The 26,241-nt window shown below is 40.8% G+C and overlaps 1 protein-coding gene across 2 annotated transcripts in view; it reads left to right on the forward strand.

The window, feature by feature from the left end:
• The window catches only part of LRRC1 (leucine rich repeat containing 1), a 129,172-nt gene that overhangs the window by 28,514 nt on the left and 74,417 nt on the right, over window positions 1-26,241 (forward strand). For both annotated transcript variants that reach the window (XM_084826832.1, XM_084826831.1), the window contains exons 2-6: window positions 2,118-2,235; window positions 11,015-11,093; window positions 13,913-14,002; window positions 24,414-24,470; window positions 24,722-24,785. In XM_084826832.1, coding sequence (XP_084682958.1) covers window positions 2,118-2,235; window positions 11,015-11,093; window positions 13,913-14,002; window positions 24,414-24,470; window positions 24,722-24,785 — 408 coding nt within the window. The remainder of the gene's footprint in view (window positions 1-2,117; window positions 2,236-11,014; window positions 11,094-13,912; window positions 14,003-24,413; window positions 24,471-24,721; window positions 24,786-26,241) is intronic.

The following is a 26,241-nucleotide window of genomic DNA, read 5'->3' on the forward strand; positions in this document are numbered from 1 at the left end:
AATGGAAGAAATGGCTGACAAGCAGCTGCATGGCCACATGTGGCCTGTTTCGTGGGTACCCCATGACCAATCAAGCAGATAAAAGGCCTGGAGGTGGTTCTGAGTGTTACATTTGCATTTGGTAGCTGTTCACTGAAACTCCCAACATGAGGTCCAAAGAGGTGTCCATGCGAGTGAAGGAGGCCATCATTAGGCTAAGGAAACAAAATAAACCCATCAGAGAGATAGCAAAAACAGTGGGAGTGGCCAACACAATAGTTTGGAACATCCTGACAAAGAAGGAATTAACTGGCAAGCTCAGCAACAGCAAAAGGCCTGGAAGACCACAGAAGGCAACTAAAGTGGATGACTGCAGAATTCTGCTCATGGTGAAGAGGAACTCTTTCACAACATCTAGCCAGGTCAAGAACACTCTTGCAGAGGTAGGCATGTCATTGTCAACATCTACAGTCAAGAGACGGCTTTATGAATACAGAGCATTCACAGCAAGGTGCAAACCACTGGTAACGCTCAAGAACAGACAGGCCAGATTAGCCTTTGCCAGCAAACACCTAAAAAACCTGCCCAGTTCTGGAATAAGATTCTTTGGACTGATGAAACCAAGATTACCTTGTACCAGAATGATGGGAAGAGAAAAGTATGGAGAAGGAAAGGAACAGCTCATGATCCAAGCATACCACATCATCTGTCAAACATGGTGGAGGCAGTGTTATGGCATGGGCATGTATGGCTGCCAATGGAACCGGGTCACTGGTGTTTATTGATGACCTGACTGCTGATAAAAGCAGCAGGATGAATTCTGAAGTGTATAGGGCTATACTTTCTGCTCATATTCAGCCGAATGCTGCCAAACTGAGAGGACGCTGCTTCATATTGCAGATGGATGATGACCCAAAACATACAGCAAAAGCTATCCAAGAGTTTCTGAAGGCAAAGAAGTGGGATGTTCTTCAATGGCCAAGTCATTCACCTGATCTCAACCCAGTAGAGCATGCTTTTCACTTACTGAAGACAAGACTGAAGGCAGAAAGACCCACAAACAAGCAGCAGCAGAAGGCAGCTGCAGTAAAGGCCTAGCAAAGCATCTCGAGGGAGGAAACTCAGCATTGGGTCATGTCCATGGGTTCCAGACTTCAGGCAGTCATTGACTGCAGAGGATGTTCATCCCAGTATCAAAGGCGATCCCTCAGTTTGAAATGATGTTGGTTTGTTCCATTACTTATGAGCCACCAACGATGGGTGTGTGTGTATGCCACTGGCTGTACTTCCCTAATGGTTGGTGCCCCACTTCTGTCACACCCCTTGAATTACAGCTGAAAACCCTGACTTCGCTCCCATCTGGGTGTGTTTCCTTTGAACTTCAATGTGGTGGTGTACAGAGGCCAACTGCCAAAACAGTTATCCTTGTTCCAATATTTCTGGCCCTGACTGTAAATGAAGTAATGGTTCTTCATTAATCAGTTATTGGAAAAAATTTGGATACAAGAATCTAAGAAGAGCTCTACAGGATCAGACCAAAGGCAAATGTAGTCCAGCATTCTGAGGTAGTATCCTATAGGGGTGTGCATGTGCGGCCAGCCCAGGTCTGTGTGCAGCTGTGATATTGCGCTTCTGGGGGCAAGCCCCAACACGTACGAAAATGCCCGTTTCTGAAAGTGGCAGGTCACTAGTGTTAAAGTGAGGGTGATGTACATACATCTTTAAGCACTCTTGTATGTGCATGTCACTTTTCCCTGATGCATGTGAATGGGTGGAAGATTATGGGAATGGTGCAGAAATAACATCTACGGTGTTGTCCCTGTATTGATCATGGAGTTGATCTGCCTTTTCCTAATCAAGATGAGAGATGGTCTGACTATGATAGACTCAAGTAACATGATAATGTCACTTAATCTTCACTAGTTTGTGACACTTTAGTTCATGGGTAGGCCCCAGCCTGCATGGCCAGTGGTCAGGTTATGGGAGTTGAAGTCGAAAACGTCTGGAAAGCACCAGGTTGCCTACCCCTGCTTTAGTTGGTTCCTATTGAAGTCTCTGGCTCGTTTTTTGTTTTGTATTTTTACATGTCTGCCTACAATTTGTGTATGTATTTAATGGAAAATTATTTTCTCTTTCAGCCTTTTTTCCAGCTTTTAAAGTTACGAAAACTTGGGCTTAGTGATAACGAAATTCAGCGACTTCCTCCAGAGATAGCGAACTTCATGCAGTTGGTAGAACTTGATTTGTCTCGAAATGGTAAGCTTGAGTATGTATAGATCTATTTTATGGAATTCTTTTACAGCATGGTTCAAGATGAGTAAAGTTAACTTATTTCAATATAGAACTGCATTGCCAAACACAGTTGTGGGCATGCTCTGGCTCTCTCCCTGCCTGGAAATGTAGAGGATTGCATGTTTGTACCGGGAAGTTAAACATATGCAGATGAAGGGCTAGGGTAGCACAATAGACTTTTCCCCTCCCTAACAAGTTACCTTAATATGCAACTTCTGTCACCCATTGATGTGATATAGTGTCCTTCCTCAGTGTTTGAACAGGCTATTAGGATTGGTCTAGGCACTGAAACTGCCTTCCATCCTTCCGAGGTCGGTAAAATGAGTACCCAGCTTGCTGGGGGAAAGGTAGTCACGACTGGGGAAGGCAATGGCAAACCACCCTGCTATAATCTGCCATGAAAACGGCAGCGCAAGCAGCATCCCTCTAGGAGTCAGTAATGACTCAATGCTTGCACAGGAGGAACCTTTCCTTTTTTTCCTTGTTGTGTTGGCATACTGCCACTGTGGTGCATAGAGGATGTCACATATCCATGTAATGTGGAACACTGGCTGCTCCTGGAAGTTTGAGATACTGGCGTGAAGAAGCTTCATGTGATGCAGACATACAATGCCTTGACTGCCTCTAGTATTACAGTGTAGGCAAGGGCAAAACATCACATAAATTATGAGTTTCAGCTATCTTTGTGAAGCACATACTGTCGATGAGCCCGGAGTTCCAAGTTGTTTTGGCTTATAACTAGATAAAGGATTACAACTAGATAAAACATGAAGTACTTTGAACACACTATACATATATTAAGTATTACTGTAAGGTATTATTATAGACGCAGACAGACCTCTGGAGGAGAAATGTTCTTAAGAATGGAGGAATTGGCCAGAAGGTTCTATGGGTCAAACTCCACATTACTTTAAAGATGTAGCTACTGTAGCCGCTACATCTCTTTTTCCTACTCTGAAGTAAGTGCAGGGGATCCAATCTGGGTTGTGACCCTAGTGAGGGGAGGTAGGGGGCTTTAACATTTTGCCCATCCCTATGGTTCTGTTCCAGATTGGGTCCTTGGCACCTACAATTGACATTTCTAAAAAGCAGTATGTGCAACAGTGTAATTTTTTGTAGTAATTCACATTGCTAAAAAATAATACGTTGAAAAAATATAAATGTAAATTGCAGGAGTGGTGGCCTGGTCCAGCTTGGGACCACAGCAGGGAGCAAAGGGCTAAAGTGCCCCACCCCCCACACTAGGGCCCCAATCTGGATCAGGGCCTCTGCGCTTACTTTTGAGTAAAGTAGAAAAAAAGGAAATGGCTGCTAGCTACATCTTTAATGTGTAGTTTGACACTAAGTCATATGTTCAGTGGATCATTCTGTAAAGGGTCTCCTCAGATTTGAGGTTCAAGCTAAGCCAAGCCAGCTGTAGGAAGCTGCCACACCCCTCATGATAAAACAAAATAGGTCTGTTTCTTTCTTGTTCTTGGCAACTAACTGCTGCTGCTGCTGCTTACAGAAGCAATGGCAATAGCAGGACTTATACATGCATGTGTGAAAAGGCTCAGGTCCTGGAATTATTCCCCTTAATACGTAATTAAGGGGAATAAAAGCTGCTCTTTAGATTCTTGGCTGTGCAACCTGTTCCTTTACCTCAAGTGCCTGCATGATTAAAGATGCACTTTATTGTTCTGTTTAAGTGTTTTCCTTTATACTTTGAGATCAACAGTGTTTGCCTAGCCTAAAGGCTGTGTCTTCCTAGAGCCACTGCTGTAGCATAACTATTGTGTCTCCCATTTGGTTATCCAGATAGCCTGGGTTAGAATTTGTTATAACTGAAGTGCAGCTTCCATTTATTCATTCTCTAACAAAGTGTCTACATTTGGGAGGGAACCCAGCCATAAGTTCTCTGAGCTTCTGACAGCTGAAAGGGTGTTTGCTTGCTCTGGTGGATATAGTGTTGTATATCCCCTGTTTACCGTGAACCTCATACTGGTAATCCTATTGCTCTCTTTTAGTATTATGGGCATTTTTCTGTAGATAGTTAAGCAGTGAGCAAAACTGTATGAACAGTTAAAATTGTAGATCCATGCCATTTTTGTTGAACATTTGCTATATTGCTTGTTTCTCTCTCTTGCTGTAAGTCTTTCCCATGCTAAGCAGTTCCTTGATGTAGGCATTCTGGAATCTTTCAGTAGCCAGATATTCCATTATAAACTTATTGATCTGTATTTCCACTTCAGCGGGACTGTTGTCATGCACTTAAAGTTGCTGTAGTAAGTTTCTTAGCAGATCAGCTCCTCAGCTGAAATGCGGCAGCATACAGATTGTTTCATAGATTTGCTGTTCAGTGTAAATATAGAAGATGCAGTAGTACATAACGTGCATTAATAACTTCCCTCATCTTTCAGTTATTCTTTTTAAAACTGAAATTGGCTCATTCTTTGTGGGCTTCTCAGGTAGCATTATGGTTCATTAGAACTGAGGAAGTGGTATCAAAACCTGGATATATTTCTTATTATCCAACCACATTTAAAAATGATATGCAAAATGTACACATTGCAAACAGCTACAGCAGTATCTGAAATGCTGTTCAGTTCTAAATTGAACACATGTAAGGATGGCATTTCCAGTATAGCTATCAGTATTTGTTCTAACTAGCTCTTTCCCTGGATAACTGTACATACTGCCTAGTATGGCTTAATATCTTGTGTAACTTTCAATTGTTAAATAATCTTTAAAAGACTACAAAATTGTACTTTTGCCATAGTGAGACTAATAGGTTTTGCTTGTTCTCTGGATCTGATTGACACACTTGGGTTAGGAAGGATTATCCCTGTAAGTCAGAGTGCCTAGTGACCCTCTAATGATTTAGTTCCATTTGTCATTCAGTATAACATGCAACAACCACCTGCTTGAGTTACACAGCAAACAGTTCTAGTTAAGTTCCATAGTGTAGTATGGTGCTCTTCTGTATTTGGCATGATGTGATCTGGTGTGGGTGTGCTGTGCACATGTGAATGAACTTGCCTTGCAGAAAGATGTATTGGACTTCTTCATTTGGTACATGTTCATTCTGCCAAAGGTAATATTTGTGTGAGACTTCTGGGCAAAGGCCTTGGATGGTAGATAAAAATGCAGTTCCCCAAGAGTGGGATCCGAGAATTCAGAATTAGTGCCTGGACTCAGAGGCATATTCTCAAAAGTTTTAATCTGGAATTTAGCAGCTGGAAGGGGTGGGGGAGCAGATGAGGCCAATTGGGATCAGAAATGTCTTGGGACTTGTGCAGAGTCTGTGTATCATATAGAACAAAGATGAGGGACATGTGGCCCTCCAGATGTTGTTGGACGGCCATTCCCATCATCCTTCAGCATTGGCTATGCTGCCTGGGGCTGATGGGAGTTGCGGTCCAGTAACTTCTGGAGGGCCACACATTCTCCACCACTGTTGTAGAAGCTAAGGCTTAAAAGACAAGGGTTATGGATACAGTTGGGATACCATCATGAAGTGGACAAGGCCCCCTCTGTCCTTTAATGTAAATCACTGTGCTGGTTAAAATACTTCTCCCTTAATGAGGCTGCTTACAGATTATTTGCAAAGAGCTGGTCGGAGACCATGTGGACAGTTGCTTCTCATTGAGCACGAACTTATGCTGCCTGGCCATACTGCTGTTTGCATGTAAAACAGATTGGTTGTCAGGGAAGACCGCCCGCCTCTCCCGCTTTTACTGAGCAATCCATGATTGGCTCCTGCTGAGTGTGACATCTGAACCCAGACTGCTGTTTAGAGGCTAAATAAACCAGCAGTTAACCCAACAACAAACCATGGGTTAACCAGTGGCCTGGGTTCAGACATCACGCTCAGCAGGAGCCAATCATGGGTTGCTGAGTAAAAGCAGAAGAGATGGCATACTGCAGGCAGAGCACTGACTCTTTCTCACTCATTTATGTGACAACCCATTGGTTTTTAAACCAATGGGTTGTCGTTATGTGCAAACCAGCTCATTTATCACTTATTCTCCATTCCAGGAATAGGCCTTGCAGGCTTTAAACAAGATTTACTCACTAGTTTAAGGGTGAGTTAGTAAGTAACTACTTTACAGTTCCTGTTGACAAACCCAAATTACCATTCCCACCCTTCTAATGTTAGAGATGACAGTGCCTGCAGTTGTTTGGAGGAGGTTGCAAAGCTCTTATGCCTAAACAAAACTCCTCCATTCTGGGAAGCAACAGCTACACATCCTAGTTTAACTATATTGGGTTCATTTTTGATAACTATCCACTCTGGGTACATTTCATATTTAAGCTCCGGCAATAAATAATGAGAGAACAATCCTGCCTGGGAGGGCGGGGAAAGTATATCCTCTTACTTACAGCACAGCTAGCTTGGCTTTCTCCACTTCAGCTGGCCTAACTTTCACTTGACAATGTTTCTGTTTGCACTGTCCTACGTCATAAGAGCTTATACTTCATAGCCTTATTGTTTAGCTGTGCCTGTGTATAGTCTGTCTGCTAGAGAATCTGGGCATCATGTGTGTATATAGAGCATTCATTGGTGTGCAGTGTCAGAAAGATCCTGGATATTCAAGAGGATTGAATCAGATAACCAACAGCATTAGAAATTATCCTACCTGTTTAACTATCGTACACTTCTTTCTGCTTAAAAATGCCTAATTTAATTATGATGGCAGCTTGGAAAAGTCAACAGACTCTAATCTTCTTCCTCTTCTTCCTCTTCTCCTTCTTTGAACCTTGCTGTCATTCATTCTTGATGATGAATGTAACGAATTCAACGAATTCTTGATGATGAATGTAACGAATTCTTGGTGTTCCATCTTTCTGTAATTTTGCTTTCTAAATTAGCTAAAAATTTAAATGCAGTCTCAATCTTCTGCCAGGGCAGAGGAGCTATGCAAAGGAAAGGAGATTTTCTGCCTTCCTTAAATTCCAGTTCTGCTTCTGTTTACAGGAACCTCACAGGAGGAGCTGGCAGAGTGGGTGGGGGGAGAGTATGAAGCACAATACATCTCTGTGCATGGAGCATACAGATGTATTTACCCCCCCTCCCCCATTGCCTTGACTCATATTGACCGACATTTCACTTGTAGTAAATAAAACAAAGCTGTATCAAATCTGGTAGCATTTTACTGAGGCAATGCAAAAAATTAGTGTCAAATTGTCTTCCTAATTACACTTGTACACTGTACTGTGGCCAGACTATCAGCTCTGGGTACAATTCATATTTAAGCACTGACAAAAAATAATGAGAGAACAATCCTGCCTGGGAGGGGAAAGTATATTCTCTTGCTTACAGCACAGCTAGCTTGGATTTCTCCACTTCAGCTGGCCTGTCACTTGACAGTGTTCCTGTTTGCACTGTCCTACATCATAAGAGCTTATACTTCATAGCCTTATTGTTTAGCTATGCCTGTGTATAGTCTGTCTGCCAGAGCATCTGGGCATCACATGTGTATATAGAATGAATATATATATATATATATATATATATAAGCATTCATTGGTGTGCAGAGTCAGAAAGATCCTGGATATTCAAGAGGACTGAATTAATTAACCAGCAGCATTCGGAATTATCCTACCTAGTTAACTATTGTACAGGCACAGATGTCCATATAAATCAACCACAGAGCTTTGTAAACAAATACACGTCTGCACAGTTAATAAGGGATTTTGTCCATTGCCTTATTTAGTGTTCCTCCCAGCTACCAATATTTGGGAGAACTTGCCAAAATATCATTCTTAATGTGTTGCACTTTAAAAAAATGCCATTAGTTAAATGAAAGTAGGGCATTCAAGTGTTTGTTAGTACAAGTCAGCAAGATTGACTTTCAGGATTCACATTTTTGAAGATTCTTCTCCTGATGTCAATTGTTATACAGATGGAATTGTTTAAGTTCTCTTCCTCTTCCATTGTGTGTTAAGGAAATTTGAACATTTCCTTATTTATGTAAACGTTTCCAAACTTTGTCAAAATTTCCATCATTTTGGAGATGACTGGAACTGTGCAGGGCAAAAAGGGATTCATATATGTTTGGGAGAAAAGGTATTTAGCAGGGGGCAAAGGATGGCAATTTCTGTGCGGGCATAAAAGCCTTTCACCTTAAGAGAATTTTAAACTTTGTCCTATTTTTCCCGCATGTATTTTTACATGCTGTTTCTCTGTAGCCATGAAGGCACTATGCACCTTTGCACGCCATATCTCTTTGCTGCAGTGCCACTCCCATTATCAATATATGTATACTACTACACAGGTTAGTTGAAAGGATTATCAAGATAATGTATGTGAAACTGTTAGAATATCTAGAGCTATATAAATGCTGCACTTGGTTCCTAGTACCACTTAAAGGAAAAAAATGATGCGTAGTGCTGACTATGACTAATTTAAAGTGAGGAAGCTGACTGTATTGCTCTGTGACAGATGCACAGAGTTCTTTCTACAGATGTATCTAACCTGAAAACTGAAGAGTCTGGAAGAAGAGCCTAAAATGGTATCCCTTCCTTTTTAAAAAACAGGTATGGGACCGAAGTCCAAGGGCCAAATTCCAATCTAGGAAAGGTCTCAGGGGGCCGCATTCCATCTGTGGGCTGATCCAAAATGTGCTTCTTACTGATTTTAAGCTTACTCAGAGGCAAGCAGGACAAGCCTCTCCATGTCTACTCAGAAGTAAGCAGGACTGGATCACTCAGCAGCACTTTCAAATAGAATTCCAAATACCAAGCCTCTGCGAGTCTACTCAGAAGTAAGCATGGCACCATGCCTGTTTACAAGTAAGCAGGACAAGCCTCAGAAGTAAGCAGGACAGAATTACTTAGCAGCTTCCTCTCCAGGCCCTGCTTCCTTTTCCTGGCAAGGAAAAACTCTTATCTCCAGTCAGCAACTGATCAGAGATAAGAGCCTTTTTCAGTTCCAGCAAGACTGTTTCCCCACCAGGAGAGTGGGCAGGGCATGGGGAGGAAGCTGGCTAACTGGATGGGGAACCCCCACAGGCTGTATTCAGCTCGTGGGCCAGAGGTTCCCCATGCCTGTTTACGAACTTCCCCCTTCCCACTTACCAGACTTGCTTCACCCCTTTTCTCCAAACACTAAATTCTAGTGTTCAGTTGAGATTCTTTTGCTACTAATTTTCTGCCATGGCAAAGTAAAATGTATTGGGCTCAATAGCAGGTGTGTCCACACTTTTTTTCCATTGTAGAAACTCTCCAGGGGAACATGTTGCATCTTCTAGTGCTAGTTCAAAATATTTAAGGCTGCCACTTAAAAGCCTGATGTGTGCAAACTTCAGAGGTGTAGGAGCATTTCTAGTTCTCAGTGTAGTAGTATACACAGCCCACTAACTCCATGAATCTTGTCTTGTGTTTTCATGTCCCACCACATCTTGTAACATAGTGATAATCAACACATTCGCTGGGGAATTCATCGATACCCAGGGTTATAAAAGGCGCTGCTGTCCGGTTAACTAAGCACCTTAAATATGATTGGTTCCTAGTGACTACAAAGTGTTCTCTTTCGATCATAAGCATGTCTGTGTGTCGACAGTATACAGACATACAAATACAGGAGTGCCATTTATGGATGGCAGAGTCTCTGCCTTCTCCTCAGTTTTCACCCGATGTGAGGTGAAAACTGAGGAAAATTATTATGACCCATTTTCTGTTACCACAGCAGCCCACCATTGCTTGTGCAGGGCCGTTTTTGAATATTCAAGCTGCAGCCATGGCTTGTCGTGTTGTGTGAACCTGGGTGGTGGGGGTTGCACGAGGGTTAAACAACCCTCACATAACCCTTGAACAGGCCATAGGTTAAACAAGGGTTGCTTAACCCTTGCACAACCCCTGCTGCCTAGATTTGGATGACACGACAAGCTGTGGCTTGAATATTCATAATGGCCAGCTGCACACACTGGAACGGTGGCTTATTTGATCATGCGAACCAGCCTGTTTCTAATCAACTCACTAGATCTGTGAGTAATTGGTGTTAAAACTGTGAATGGCTTATTTGCTAGGTATGCATGATAAACGTACAAATACTTCTGCTTGGGGGTGGGGCAAACAGAGATATTGCTGCTATAGTTGTAGTTACTTTTCACTTTACTTTATAACATTTTTTTTTGCAGTTCAGTTGTTTTAAGAGCAATATTGAATATATCAAACAGCTGACATTTAAAGTTGCTGAATCTCATTGCCATTTCTCTTCCCTCTCCCCACCTTCTGGAATCTACAGTGGTGTTGACTTTACTTTTGAGGTCTGTTTCATAAACTGACATTCTTCTTTGTGATGTTGATGTGCCATGTTCCTCTTCCAAAATGACTAAAGTAGAGGATAGTTCTTTTTACTTCAGAGAAGTTATATATTTCCCTATAAAAATAGTTTTTGTGTGTGTTTTTTTAACAAGGAGGAACTGTATGCTACTTTAACTATGAGTTCAATACTGCAAAAAGCCAAGGATGTTACATGAGGGGTAAGGGACAGGAGCAGGAGAGAATAGGAAGATGTTAAATGCAATGGACATAGAATCATGCTGGACTTTTTTGGGATTCCACAGAAATCTCTAAATTATGGGTCTGTATATAAATGCAAGCCAACATTTGTCATTGCTTTTAGAAAGATGATTACTAGACTGTATCTTACAAAATAGTTTTGCTTTGTGGGCTTTTAAAATGCATTGATGCTTAAAGTAAAGATTGTATGGTAGATTTTCAATTGCTATTTCTGACTAGACTGTTTTCTTTCCTGCAGATATTCCTGAAATACCTGAAAGCATCTCCTTTTGCAAATCATTGCAGGTAGCCGACTTCAGTGGGAATCCCCTCACCAGGTAGTCTTAAAAAAAAATTGAATGAATTCTTGTGGAACTGCAAAAATTGTGAAGTCTTACAAGTATGAGTGTAAAGAAGATCATGTCTTTGGCTTCTTCTACATGATTGTTTTAATTATGAGATTTGTCTCTGTCCACTCCTCCTGATGGACTAAGTTGTTTTACAGGCAAATTAAAGTGGTCACTGCTTTGAAGACAGAATTCAAAATGATAGGAAAGTCATTAATCCTTCGGCAAAAGCCAATTTTAAAATGTGACATTTCTGTGCTACTTATTGATGTTTACTTCCAGCGGCAATTAGCCTTTGGTGCACAGTCCGATTGCTTGTGCAGAAACTGGAGCCCCTTGTAAAATGTGCCCTAGCATTAGAAGCTGCATCTGTTAGTCACTCAACTGCGTTCCTGTATGCCCCGGCCGTGGGCTGCTAAGGTTTGGAGGTGCTGAGATAATGATAAGCCAGACCCAGGTTTGCTTACAAGGAGACTTTATTGAGTACTTACAGCACATAGGCATACCCAATGGTTGGATCAGACAGCTTCTCTGAACCCAGAGCTATGGGGTACAATTAGTTTTATACCATACATGTTAGCAGTAAGGCAGCATGACAGCAGCAAGCATTAATTAGTTCATCTGCAACTTTCCCAGCATAGGCTAACAGCGCTTGTCCAGAAGGAAAACAATCAGAACTTTCCCAGAACAGTCACCTGTAACTTGGCATAAACATAGCCTAACTTGTTAGGCACATCCTAGGCCCTTATAAGATACTAGCCTTCATTAGCATGGAATGTGCTGAGGCCGCACTATCGACCTTTGACTCATCGCACGTTCTCAGAGGCCCACTAGCAAGGAAATTGTGCTTACAATGAATCTAAGCCAAGCATTATGGATCTCTAGGCCCCTTTAAAACTACAAGTGACTTGGTTACACTCCTGGGGCCAATACAGCTCCTTTCCTCCCTCCCCTTTCCCTGCTCATCAGTGTTTTAGAGAAACAAAACCAAAAGATGCTATTTGGGGAGGACAAAGAATTTCTGTATCTCTGAATACAAATCAGTAATGAAGCTTCGTTCTGTCCTATCTTCTTTTCTGGTGGCTTTGGAGGGAAGCCCACTTTGTCCAAATCTGATGCACATCCCTGCTGTCTGCTTGTACTAAGGCAGTGCTTGGCTTGTGGAAACTGTATTTCAGTTATCTCTGCTATAGACCTGAATCCCCACAATGATGTAGAACCTTGAATTATACCGAAAAAGACTGGGATGAGGTGGGGAGCAGTTGAAGAGCTATTACTGATTTGTGAGGCTGCTCAAACACATGGACACACATTATTTTTACAGAGGCTATTATTTCTTCTGCAGCAGCTGGCTGAAACATGATGATTCTGTGACATCTAGAGAGATGGTTAGAGAGTATCAAAAAGGCTGAAGGAAAGTTGATGGGATTTCTTAGAAGCCTCTGAGCTGCTTTGTGTTTGACATTGTACTTAACACAAAAGAAATGCACCTTGTGTGACAGTTCTGAATGATATATGTGTGCTGTTCTTAGAAGAAGGCAGGGAAGTGTATGTATATATGGAGAGTAGGGGTTCAATGATTTGCTGCTCCCATATATTTTACCAAGAAAAATAGCAATTTAAATGTGCATGGGCTGCTGAGAACAGACATGAGGGATGAATTTTGGCTGTTGTAGAGTACAAAATCTGAAGTGACAGGTGGCAGGCAGATGATATTGTCCCTTTGCTGGTCTAATATGCTACCTCATTGCTTTTCCAGTCACTAAAGCATAGCTTTAGCAAAGTTATAGTATTTCCTATTCAAACTATCGATCCTATCAACAACTAGCTGCTTCCTGTTTAACACACAACATATATAGATAGATAGATAGATAGATAGATAGAAGGGAACCGTCTGTTTAAGCAACCCCTTAGAGGCAATGTGCCCATGTAGAAAGTGAGCTGTTAAATCTTTGCTTTCAATCCAATTAAGCCTTCGTTATTTTACAAAAGCTTAAAAGAGGATACCCAGTCTGTAACAGGTTCTTGTTTCCAAATGAGCTCCCATGGATGAAGGCCGTTTTTCTCACATGCAGGACCAAGAAGACAAGCCCCTGAAGCTGATTTTTGTTGGTCTGGTTGAATTCAGTGTTGTGGCTCTGATCCACTTTAATAAACTATTGATTTGCTTTTTCAAACAGCATGTAGTGATGCACTATAGGCCAAGTGGCCTGGTTGTAAGAGAGAGGAAGTCTCTCGGTTTCTTTGTCCTTGGGAAAACAGTTCTGTGGAGAAAACAATTCAAAGAAAAGGGGAAGGAAAACCCCTCCAACAAAAGAAATGTCACATTTGAGAAGAAAATGTCCTTTAAAATCATGCAGTGAACAATACTGAGCCATTTATTCACAGCTTCTTGTGCTAACTCAAGCTTATACTTTCTTCGGTAGTGTGTATAGACTAACACCAACTGGTGTCCTGGTGTTAAGTATTGCATTAGAAGAATAAATATTGATGCTGGTCTATGTGGTATAAGCTGTAGTTTTAACAGCTGTGAATATTTTTTATTTTTTTCTGTTAAAATGAAAGGTTTATGCTGCTTTAATTCGTTTATATTTATATTTAATGCTTTCTACTTTGTAAACTGCTTTGAAAGATGGTAGAAAAGTATTTTAAATTAAAGAAGTAATAACTAAAGAATAGGAGAGCAAAGTTCAGCTTGTAGCTGCTGAAACAGTAATCATGCTGGGCTTCTCTGTAGCAAGATGCTGCGGAGAACATAATCTGTCCTTTTTTGCTGTCCCTGACTGATTCTGAGCTTTCTTTGTATATAGGTTGCCTGAAAGCTTTCCTGAATTGCAGAATCTAACATGTCTCTCTGTGAATGATATCTCTCTACAAGCATTACCTGAAAATATTGGAAAGTAAGTTACATTTTTTAAATGAGATATTTGATGTCGGAAATGCGTCAATGATTTATTTTTATTTTATTTATCGTATTTATATCCCACCTTTTTTCCTCCTGCAAGGAACCCAAGGTGACTTACAAATCCCCCTCCTCTCCATTTTATCCTGTGAACAGTGCACAGAAAACATTTTAAGGCTGTTGCGGGTATCCTAGGTGATCTAGATAGTTGCAACAGCCTGACCATGGGGTTATATGGTTGCTAAAAGCAAGTTGGCAAGTCCCCAACTCAAATCTCCATTCAGCCATCAACTCATGTTTAAGCACTAAATCAGTGTAGAATCATCTTCTATGAGAGCTTATTTTATATATGATACTTTTCTTATATCAGGGTAGGGTGTGTGTGTTATGTCATGTGTGAGGCAGAACTGAATACACAGAACAGAGTATATGCAATTGACGTTTAGTCTGTTGGAGACTGTCCCAGTTCAGACAAATGGTGAACCATGTTTAGCATTATGAAGATGAGCTTTTCCTTCCTTCATGCACGAAAGAGGAGTAGGTTTAAAGCTTCCTACTGTGGTTTTGAACAGACTGTAGTACCTGTTATTTTTCAGTACACTGTATTAAAATACACTTAATGCATTGCACATATCCTGTATTTAATACAGGAACCCATGTCTTGTAACCACGGCTGATTCAGAAACTTTGATTAATCTGTGGTTTCAGGTCCTGGTTTGTTAACTAACTGTGGTTAGAACAAACCACCGTTTCCTGTATTCAGATGTAATGGGAAACTGGTCTATTCAAAGCCAGAATGGAAAGCTTTAAAGTTCTTCCTCCTACTTGCATGAAAAGGAGAGAGTGAGAAATAAATGAGTCTGAAGCTTTTGCCTGTGCATCTTCCTGCCAACAAACCATGGTTTTTGTAACATCTGAACTGGGCCCAAGGACAGTATCCAATATGGCACTTTTGTCCCTGTTGATTTCCCGCTCTGCCAATTCTGTTATGCAAGTGGGTGCTTTTTGTTTAATCCCCCTGTCAATGAACAGACTGTTAAAATGTATGTTTGTGTTGGAGCAAGGGGAGCTGCTCACCAAAAAGCTACAACACAAGTACTTTATTATGTGCGTAGAGTTCAATATCTGAGATAATTACAAAAAATGCTGCCATCCAGGCTTATTGCAAATGAAGTGCTGGAGGGGTTCTGCTCTCCCATCCACTCCCACCCCCACCCCCCTACCCTACACACACACACAGGCTTTGCATTCTTAGTCTCTTTGTGATGATCTGAATAGGTCCCACTGGACTTGATGTTTTCCTTGTGAGATCTATTTTTATCCTTATTAAAATATCTGAGGATTGGTCTGTTGGGAGTAGGAACTAATGTACAGGCTGCTCCTCCAAAGCTCTCTTCTTTTATTCATAGGTGGCACTACAGAAAGACAAATGGGGAGGGAAGATAGGGTATGACCTTGATCACAGGCATAGCACCATTGATAGCACTGGCAAGTGGCTGCAGCTGGAACTGCAGCTGCTGGATGAGCACTTTGTATTATCTCTACCCTGATGTTCTTCGAATTCTGCCACTGCCTCTGTAACCCTGGTCCAGCCTTCCTCAACTTGGTGCCTTCCAGATGTTTTGGAAGCCATATCCCGTCAGCTCCAGCCAGCATGGCCAATGGTCAGGCATGATGGAAGTTGTAGTCTAAAACATCTGGAAGGGACCAGTTGGAGAAGACTATCTTTAGGGTCATTTTGAGTATTGTACATTTAAATTCCCAACAGTCTTAACTCTGGCACTGAGAAGTCCTGTCGAAAACAAGGCCTATTACCAAACGGTGGTGAATTACATGTGTTCTTGAAAACTTTTGGGCTCCTTCACACTGAGCTTTTATCCTGCTATTGAGATTGCTCCTTCACGGAAGTTTGTGGGCTCTTTACATGACACCATGATCATTCAAGTCATCTCCTGCACTAGATGCCCTTTGTTTCGTTTGTAAATAGATTGCAGATAATGAGCTATCAAAGTACCCCATGTAGTGCCGTGAAAAGAGGAAAAGCCATAAGAAGAGGAGTAAGATCAATGAAAGATAATGGAAGAGTCAGATGTGGGGAGAAAGGGGGGAAGGGGGTGGGGGGAAAGGAAGTGGGTGAAAAAGGGAGTCAGTTGTGATCCTGCATTTAAAACAGAACAGAAAACCCCATTTTAAATGCAGGATTTTAGGCTGGTGCCCTTAATCTCCAGTTCTCTAGAGCTCATCAAGCATGCCAGCAGAGAGTTCACTAGGTTGTTCTTTTAACTTCTCAGCTTGCATTTCTATAAATATGTCATCATTTTTGGGAAAAATTATTGTAAGAGAATATCTCCATAAAGATGCCAACTTGAGGAATACACTTTGGTTTCCTATGCTAATATGTTCAGCAGCAACCCTTGAGGCATTGCATGGGAATGATGATCTGTGCCTTGCTGTGCTATGGAATGTATATCTGTGGGTTTTTCAAGCAGAGCAGTGTTTGTGGTATTCCTGAGCTGCTGTTTCATTATTTCTGTGATGTATCACACAGAGGAAGACAAGGGTGGGCCTGGTTTTAGTACTGTAAACCTCTGTGGAAAAATATCATGAGCTGTAGAGCTGCTGTTAATGTGTATGTAAGTTTTTAATTTTATTTAACAATGTTTAAATAGGGAGCAATGCTTAAGTTATCACCCCTCTTATTTGGACACTAGTGTACTTATCCTCTCTTGAACAGTCTTGAAAATATGACATTCCAAGCCTTAAAATGCAGTGCTTAAATTCCACTGGGGCAGGGGGTAAGAGTGACTCCAGGCTATGTGGGCATGATTTGGCTAAAACAGTTTGTTCCAGTTCTATAGGCTGCCTTGAGTGCCATTTTTTGATAGAAAGGCAGGGCACAAAATAAACAAATACATAAATAAATAACATTGATCTAAACTCAAAGTGGTATCAGTAGGTATGTTATATCCTTTGTTATGAAATTATATAACCGTTTACTACAATAAAATGCATACAGATGTAAAACTTGGACGTTTGGGGAAAAGTTATAGTTAGGATTATCCTTTATGTATAAAAATATGCATAAAAGTGTACTCTAAAAACCCAGCACCCTCCAGTCGCGCTGGACTACAACTCCCATCACCCCCATGTTCAGCATTTAAAGACAAGTGGTATCTAAAATCATTCTGTGAAAGAATTAGCTTATTTTTAGTCATGGTATATCTTCACTTGCATGTAAATTCAAAGAATTATGTTTTGATTTGAAGCTTGAGATGTGTTCTTTCAAATGGCTTTTTGTTCATTTTTATGTTAATTATTTCAAGGGAGTAATTTGTATAGAAAAGGAAGAAAGATACATAAAAAGGGGTGGAGGAGGATGCTTTGGAGAGGCAATTTTGAGGCACTTTTAATATGTAGTATATGCTTTCCCCAACCTGCTGCCCTCCAGATGTTTTAGACTTCAACTTCCATGAGCCACAGCCAGCATGGCCAATGGTCAGGAATCTTGGGAGTTGTTGTTCAAAAAACTCTGGAAGGTACCAGAATGGGAGAGGCTGCAATAGAATCGATCCTTCTGAACATTCTGGTATAAGAAATGCTTTTGTTTCAATTTGTTTGATGTTAAATGGTATATAATATAGATCGGGCTGAACAACCTAGTGCCTTCCAGATGTTTTGGACTACAACTCTCATAAGCCCCAGCCAATAGCGGGGAATATAGGAGTTATATTCCAAAATATCTGGAGGGTGCCAGGTTGCCTAGCCCTGGCCTAGATAGAAGCTTGGACCTGGCAATCATCATATGTAGAGAAAAGTGCTATAAATAAAGCTAGCCAGCATTTTTAATATATCACACCTCAAAAATAATAATGCTACCTTTTGAAAGCTCAAAAGTCAAAGCACTTTTCAACCCCCTATTACAATTGTTGAGTTTAGAGATTATTGAATAGAATGCAGTGCTATATAATTAGTCTTTCTCCATAGGTGGAGGAGAGGGAACATTAAAAAAAACCCTTTTGAGTCTATTTGCTTTCCTCCTTCGTGAATGTTTTCTTTTATATAACATGCATGCTGTTATGCCCACATACAAGCTGAGGGTGCCTGATTCTAAACCTCTGTAAAAAATAAATAAATAACACAACCCCCTGATCTTCAGGAAGTAGTTAAGTTCTACTTGGTAACTTTTAGTATCAATTGTACAATGGGCATGAGTCAATAGTTCAGTGTATGTGTGACAATGTACAGTGAACTAGAATTCAAGCATGAATAACTATGTGTGTGTGGTGTTAAACATAAGTTATACCTGCACATAAGCATGTAGTATTGAACACTGACAAGGGGAAACAAGGCAATAAACCATACTAGGAAAAAAAGAGTAGTTTTCGGGGTCATACACTCAAAACACATTCCATACATTATATTCAATTACATCTTGTTCTCTAGCTGCAGTTCCCTGTCTATTTGTAGAGGAAATTGGATACTGGGTAAAATTAAGTGGGATAGATCCTTGACTTCCTTATATTCAGTATGCTGAAACTGCTTGTATGATCAGGTTTCTAGATGTTTTACATGACACATCATTAGTTGAGAATGGGTTTGGTTGTGTGATGGCTTGTCCTGGATACATGCCTGGAAATTTACCAGGTGTGTTTTACATGAGGACAGTACAATTAATAATACATATTATACATCTTTCAAAGTTGCTGTAACTCACAATGAAATGATTTTTAAAACAAGTTGTGGCTTCTCTCTGGGTCCTGAATTAATGCCTATACCTACATACAAACATGATGGCTTTGCTGAACTGCTGTAACTAAAGATGCTGCTCATATCTTCAGTTTCTTATATAGGCGACAAATGAATTTTCACTGACAATAAATCCTGCTTTACTATCCTTCTAATAGAGTCTAATTAGTCTGCTGTGGTATTTCAACTTTTCTGCAAGCATGATCTGCCAGACCTTTGAGAACCAGAGCTCAATTGATTAGCGTGCTGCTGATTTTCAATTTCTCACTATCACCATTCTAGCTGTAACTAACCTGAATAAAATAAGATCCTTGTGAAGGATTCTGTTTGGGTGGCCTACAAAAATTAACAAAAGTGCTGATAAAGTTTCCAAAAGGATGGACTGTGTTACTTCTGAAAAGTCAAAAACCAACCTCCACATATGAATGAGGACTGCCCACTCCCTGCATTTTCTCCAACACCAGGGTGAGAGACTGCTATTAATGTGGCGAAGTTTCACTGGGATGAGGTGTTATCTGTGTATTAGCTTCAAAGAAGCTTCCCAGACTTTCTCTGATATTGGCAAACAAAGAAAAGAAAAAAGACAGAGAAAGAAAAGAAAGAAAGAATTCAGCTATTAGAGTGGTACACAAAGAATGCTGAATGCATGTACAGTAGCTGCTTAGTAGCTGTGCTTTGCTGGCAGTGTTAACTGGCAGAAAGGCTAGTTCCTTATAGTGAACTAATGGATTGTGTGTGTGTGTGTGTGTGAGAGAGAGAGAGAGAGAGAGAGAGAGAGAGAGGAAGACTGATGACACAAACTTGTAATAGCTATGTTGGTGAGCTCAGAGGTGAGGGGAAGCTGCTTTTGTAGCTGCTTTTGGCTGCATTTACCCTTAGTTGTGCAACTTTCTTAGAAGGTACGACAGCTGTTCAAGCTGAATATTTGATGAAACAATTCTGAACAAGAGTTTTCCCTCGTGTGGGGGTATGGTGCTCCCATTTAGAGCATTACAAGCAGTGGAGGCTGGTGGCTCCTACTTCAATGGGGAGCCGTCCACCTCCACTAATTACAAGTGGCAGCACTAATGATCACACTGCTTCCAGTGATGTTGCAAGTCATTGGCTGTTTTTTCTGTTCAGAACATGCAAGGCTAGCAAGGAGTTGTTTACCCACAGGGAGCAAGAGTTTCCAGAAGAGTTAGATCACTTTGAGCCTGCAAGGCAGGGTCAATACAAAACAAGCTTCACATAACCTCAGTTAAGCAAGCACCTTCCAAACTAAGAGGTGCTGGTGGCTAAAAGGTCTACTTGGCAATGCATGTGAATGTATAGGGCTGGGCCCATACTAAATTGTGTAGTCATGATACCGGAATTTCATAGAGAGTATAAAATAAAATAAAAATAATGACAATAATGACCCCAAAGCACCCCCATCTCCACCCCAGCCCTACACACAGTTTTAACATTTGGCTGGAAAAATGTAGTTGTACTCAAATGCCAATTATTTAGGCAAATATAGGTTGACAGATAAATGTTAAATATAATGTGGCAAAAATTGCAAAAGAAGAAAAACTGTGTTTGTAAAAGTGAAAAAAGTTTTAAATCCGTACGTTTTTCTCTTCCACCCCCCCCCCTTTTTAGTTAATTTTGCCCCTGAATCTAGCAATTCTCTGCCTCTGGAAATGTTGTAGGAAGCCTATAACTGCAGTGTACTTCTCGTTTATACCTATCATATTATGCCCAAACTGCTGTATTAATGGCTTATAGGACTTTTCTCATGACTACACTAAAATCACTGCAGTAATGAACTGATGATTAAGGTGCATGGTACAATTATGCTGAATAAAATCATGCTGAATATTCGCAATCACAAATATCTGGAAGTCCTCTTCATACTGGAAGTGAAGCATCTCCAGAATGTATTATGACCATAGATAAGCTGGTGCATAAGCAAGCTTCCAGGTGAAAAAAGCTAAGGAAGGCCAATCTCTTAATCAGATTCATGGATCCTTGTAATGTACTGTAGTCACATCTGGTCTCAACTGGTCAGAGATATACTTTACCTACAAAAAGGTATTTTAATTGGAGTAGTCACTGTGCATCCAGTTTCCAATATGTATATTACTTATGGTAATGGGAAATATCATCCAGGAGGTAAAGTTAGATTTTGCTCAGCAGAACATAGGCTACTTTTGAGAAGCTGAGAGACTGAAATATAGTTGTCAGAAATAGGAGTATGTTGCACTCAATAGGAAATGGATAGGGCTGTGCATTTTCTACACATATGTAACATTGATGCACTTCAAATTCTTGATACTGTTTAGCTGTATTAACATGTAGCCTCTGCTACTTTAAAAACATTCACATTTGAATGAGAAGTGGCCATATTTAAGCCCAGCTCTGATTTGAAACTGAGCCAACAAGTTGGTTCTACTGAAAGGGCATGTTTTGGAATGTAATCCCCTCAGGCATCTAATTGGTCCCATACTTCAAGCAGAGCAGACATCTGGAATGCTGAGGGAAGAAAAACAACAATTGTAATTACTTAAGAAATTGCATCCTCCTCTGCATTGGTTTGGCTACTTTCTTGCATGGTATTTGTAAACTCTCTTAAAACACAGTTTTTAAAGTTTGGCTGGAACACTGTTCAGTTATTTCCATTACGGTATTCAAAATGTGTAACATTTCTTTCTGAGGTAAATTTTTAAAAAATGGATTACACTGTGAAGGTTACTGTGGAATAGACCAGTGTTCTAAATTCATAATTCTATGTGGCTGACTGGGGAATGATGGGAGTTGTAGTTCAACATATATAGAGGGCACTAGGTTGGGGAAAGCTGTTCTGTCTATGGTGAAAAGGAAATTCATGTCCAGCCCTATGAATTGTTGCACAAGTAATAAGGCAGGTCTGGTGCTAGTGTTGCTAGTGCTATTGATTCTGCTGGTGTTGCAGATTGACCTAGCGAGATGTGCCAGCATAGCTGCCTGAATTAACACCACTCTGCTTTCTACAGATGATATCAGAGATATCACCGGCTGTTAAGTGGCATTGAAATGGATAAAGGAGGGCGGAGCTGGGATTGGACTGGGGAGGCATCAAGTCTCATCCGAAGTTTCCTTGGCAGCTATGGTGACAATGATGATAGTGCAGTCCTATGTATGAGTATAGCAAGGGGTTATGGTGGAATACTATCAACAGGCAGCAGAACAGGGCATGGCAGGCCTAGATATATTATTTAACTTTTTTCTCACTCCAAAATGGGTGAACAACCTTTTTGCTCCTGAGGGCTGTACACACCACATGCATGCAATCTCTCCCCCGCCCCCCAGACATATACACACATACTTCCCCCCCCACATACTCATGTGCATGCACGTGTGCACACACACACACACACACACACTTCATCCACATAGATTTCATCTCATCTCATCCCATCCCATCCCATCTATTTTTCATCATATATTTATTTTATTCCCTTTTTATTTGTGTTATCCCATCCCATCTTTTTTTATAAAGAACATTTCATTTCAGCCGCCGCCTCCTCCTCCTCCTCCTCCTCCTCCTCCTCCTCTTCGATTCTTATTTTTCCTGAGGAAATAAAAGCTTGCTCCACCTCTTGGCAGTAGAAATAAGTCTGTGTGTGGCAAATCACCTTCTAAGAGACAAATCTCGGAGACAGTCTAAGAGGGCTGTATGGTTCGTGCTATAGAAGACCAGTTCCTAGAGCATCTCTGGCAGCAGGAAGACACTGGGAAATGAAGCTTTACAATGAACTTTATTTCTTTTGGCTTTTTTGGTGGCTGTGGCAGATGCTGGAGGGCTTGGGAACTGCTCACAGGCTGCACATTTTGCACCCCTGCTTTAAAGTATAATGACAACAGACTTCAAAGGGACTCTTTGGTGTGAAATTGATGAAATAAATTTAATTATCAAATTTGATTCTATTTAGTAGGGACTATGGGATATATTTCCTGGTACAGGACATAATTATTTTTCTTTAAGAGTTACATTAGCATAGCAAGAAAAGTCATATTCTGTAAATGGGTTACTCTGTTCTTACCTTGCATGCATTTGGCCTCTGCATGATAATGTGGCAGACAAACCGCTACCCTTTCATCTTATAGCTTCTGGACTGCAATACTGGCAGTCTTTTCCCCTGTACATGTGTATATCTGCCCACTAATACTCTGTGCATCTCACAAACCTGGCTCTAGTCCATGAAAACTGGTGCCATAGTAAAACTGTTAGTCTTTAAGATGCTTCAGAGCTTCAGAGTTTCTACAAGTGATGAGCATGACCACCTCTCTGGAATTCATTGCTATGTAAAGCAGAGGTTGCTATGATGTAGAAAATATGAGCATATTTCTGCTTTTATGTTCTAAGAGATTGGAGGATTAAAGCAGATTACAGCATTGGGATAATGTCTGATTTCTTGTGTTCCATTTAGTCCTAAATTAAAACTGGGTGGAGGGGTGGGGGGGAGAGTGAATGTTACTATGGTGATGATAGGCTTTTACTATGATGGGGTGCAAGTGAAAAGCTTAGTAGTGTAATGTCACTTATGATGATGAACAGGCCATAAGTGCGAAATTATGACTAGCTAGAAATGTGCTTAACTGAGCATTCCATAATTCCTCTAACCCCTTACACCATAATTATAAAACCAATAAGTACAATTATATTCAAATTAGAAAATAAGTATATTTTTCTTAATACTATTGGAGCGAACTTTTTTATATTGCCATACAATCATTGCATGATGCAAGCAAACACCTCAGACTTCCTCTCTTTCCTCTTGCATTTCTAATTCTCAACCATTTTTTTCATTTATGTGTGTACTGCTTGTGCATGTGTGTTGTCCAAATATCCATTTAACAGCCTCTAATCCTGTTAAAATAATTCTTCATTTGCCTCCTGAATGTAACATGTTAGTTTTGCAAGAATTTGTCTCATCAAGAAGTTCTGGATTTTATCTGTCAGCTCAGATTAATTGAATGGTTTAGTATTCTTTTAGTATTACCTCTTGGGTACTGATAGTTCAGGTTGGATCAGTGTTTTTTGCAAGTATGAACAATACCTTCTTAGCAATGTATCTCAACAGCATGAGGTAAGGGGGTAATGATGTATATGATCATAAACAGGGATAGGCCATATGCACCTCCTGCAGCCCCCCAGTGCAGCCCCTGCCACCCCCTGAAATTTGGGTGGGAGCCTAAAACATATTTTGGGAGGGGAACAAAATGGCATCCAGAACTGCTACAGAGTGCCATAAGGATCAAGTTAGCTTGTTTGCAAGCTCATTTTGACATTTTTGGCTCTCCATAGCTTGCAAACCATCTAATTTCGACCCTTTGGGCACTCTGTAGTAGCTCTGGATGTCACTTTATTTTTATTATATGTTATTTCCCCCCCCCTTTTCAGCAGCTGTGGGGGGTGTGTGTGTATGTGTGTGTGTGTGTGTGAGAGAGAGAGAGAGAGAGAGAGAGAATGGCCTCTGGATCTACAAAGTTGCCCGCTCCTGCCAAAAGAGGATCACTTCCTAAAGCTAAAGCTTTTTTGGTTAATGTGGTGCATCTTGTATTTTGCAATGTATACTCTTCATGTCTTTTCTATCACTTTTATTTTTAAAGTTCTTTTAAATCACAAAGATTCAGTAGGATTCCTTTTATCTTTTTAGCCTATATAACCTGGCATCACTGGAATTAAGAGAGAATTTGCTGACGTATTTACCGGAGTAAGTTTTTTCATTTCTTGTTTTGACAGTGTTAGTTGCAATCTTTCTCTTTTCCCCTTCCACCAATACTTTTAAATGAGTGGTTCCTTACAAGATGGATGTCACTAGAGTGACATGCTTTAATTAGCAGCTTTTAAACTTCATTTGTTTTAATGTTATGATTAGATAGTTAAAGTAAAAATACCTGAGCCAAATACTAATAGGCTGCTTTTAAAGACATGTGTACAAAAAACACTTTCTTGATTTTCTAGGTCAGTTGCCCAGCTGCAGAGATTAGAAGAGCTGGACCTAGGGAACAATGAACTTTATAATTTGGTAAGCTTTTCCCATGTTTCATTGGTTTATAATATAGCAGCACATGTGTGACTAAGCAAATTCCCAAACTGTCAACAGTGACATTTGAAAAAGGCAGGGCTTCCACCTGGTGGTTCTTGCACTGATTGTACTTATATTGTTTTCTATCAGCTTTTGGAACAATCTGCTTATTGGATAGCTGAAGGTCAACTATATGTTATGTTAAAAAGGGGGTGGGCAGCTTCAGGAGGTCTGGGGACCATTTTCGCCCCCTGCAGGCTGCAGTTTGCCGGGCAACCCGGAAAAAGTTACAAATTCTTTTTTAAAAAAAAAGAAAGAAGAAAAATGGGCTCCAGAGCACAGTGCAATGGTCTGGATGCCATTCCCCCCCCCCAATAAATATTTTAAAAAACTTGTTTGAGGGGAGTGGGGGGTAGTGGGGAGTGGCGGGGGCTGCATTGAGGGCAGTGGATGCCTCATGCAGTCTGCGGGCCGCATGTCTCCCCCTTCCATGTTAAAGATATAGTATGCAGCTTCCTGTGTATATATTTCTTACTCCAAAGTAAGTGTGGGGTGCTGGCCCAGATTGCAACTGCAGCAAATGGGAAAGGGCATGTTGAATGCCGTACTCCCCGGTCACAATTGCCCTCCCCCCAGCCCACTTGCGTGGCAGTTAGAAATTGGCACAAATGGGTGGTGGTTGTTTTTCTGTACTGCTCATGGATGTGTGTGATCATGGTTTTGCTGAAAGGGCTCTCCAATGGATTACAGAGGTAGGTAAGAAACTTGAGTTGGGGGCTGTAGAAAGTTCTTGTGAATGTAGCTTCATCTTGGTGGCATGCATGCAGCAGCTATTGCTGATGTAGAAACTGGATGAGAAGATCTAATCTACTTGGGGCATGTGTCAGTAGCTTTGATGGATAATGACGGTTTGTAGAAGGGGCTTCCTAGCTGCCATCCCATTCAAACATAGAGCAAAAGTAGCCTTGGGGAGGAAGATTGTGTTCTGCTTCCACCTCTAGAGGAGAACAGCAACCAATCTCCTGTTGGGAATAGCTATCCTCCATTGGACCACCTTCTTAAAATGTACGAAGAAAGCCATTGCACCTCCTATTTCTGTTCTTGCATTCCTCAGAAATAGGATAATAATAAAATATGGGTAGGAGCCCTTCAAATACACTTTGGAAAGAGCCTGAAAAATCAAATTCCTCTATTACCCTGCTTTGTGTCACTGCGGGTTATTAAGACCACCAGCTAGGATGATCACTTTTTACAGAAAATTGTCACTCCGAAGTAGTTTCCCTGAAATTCTTCCATGGCCACATATTCTCATCCATGTAATTTCTCACCATCCTTTGAAAGAGAGAGATAACCAGGTGAAATTCATTTAAAATTAGTGTTGCCTCTCCACTTGTAGAATGTTTTTACTATGCAGGTAGTGTGTAAAAATATGCAAATATTTATATCACTATAGAAG

This window comes from Heloderma suspectum, chromosome 1 (assembly GCF_057233095.1).
Source record: "Heloderma suspectum isolate Gila_16-S chromosome 1, 16-S_ref, whole genome shotgun sequence".
Taxonomy (NCBI): domain Eukaryota; kingdom Metazoa; phylum Chordata; class Lepidosauria; order Squamata; family Helodermatidae; genus Heloderma; species Heloderma suspectum.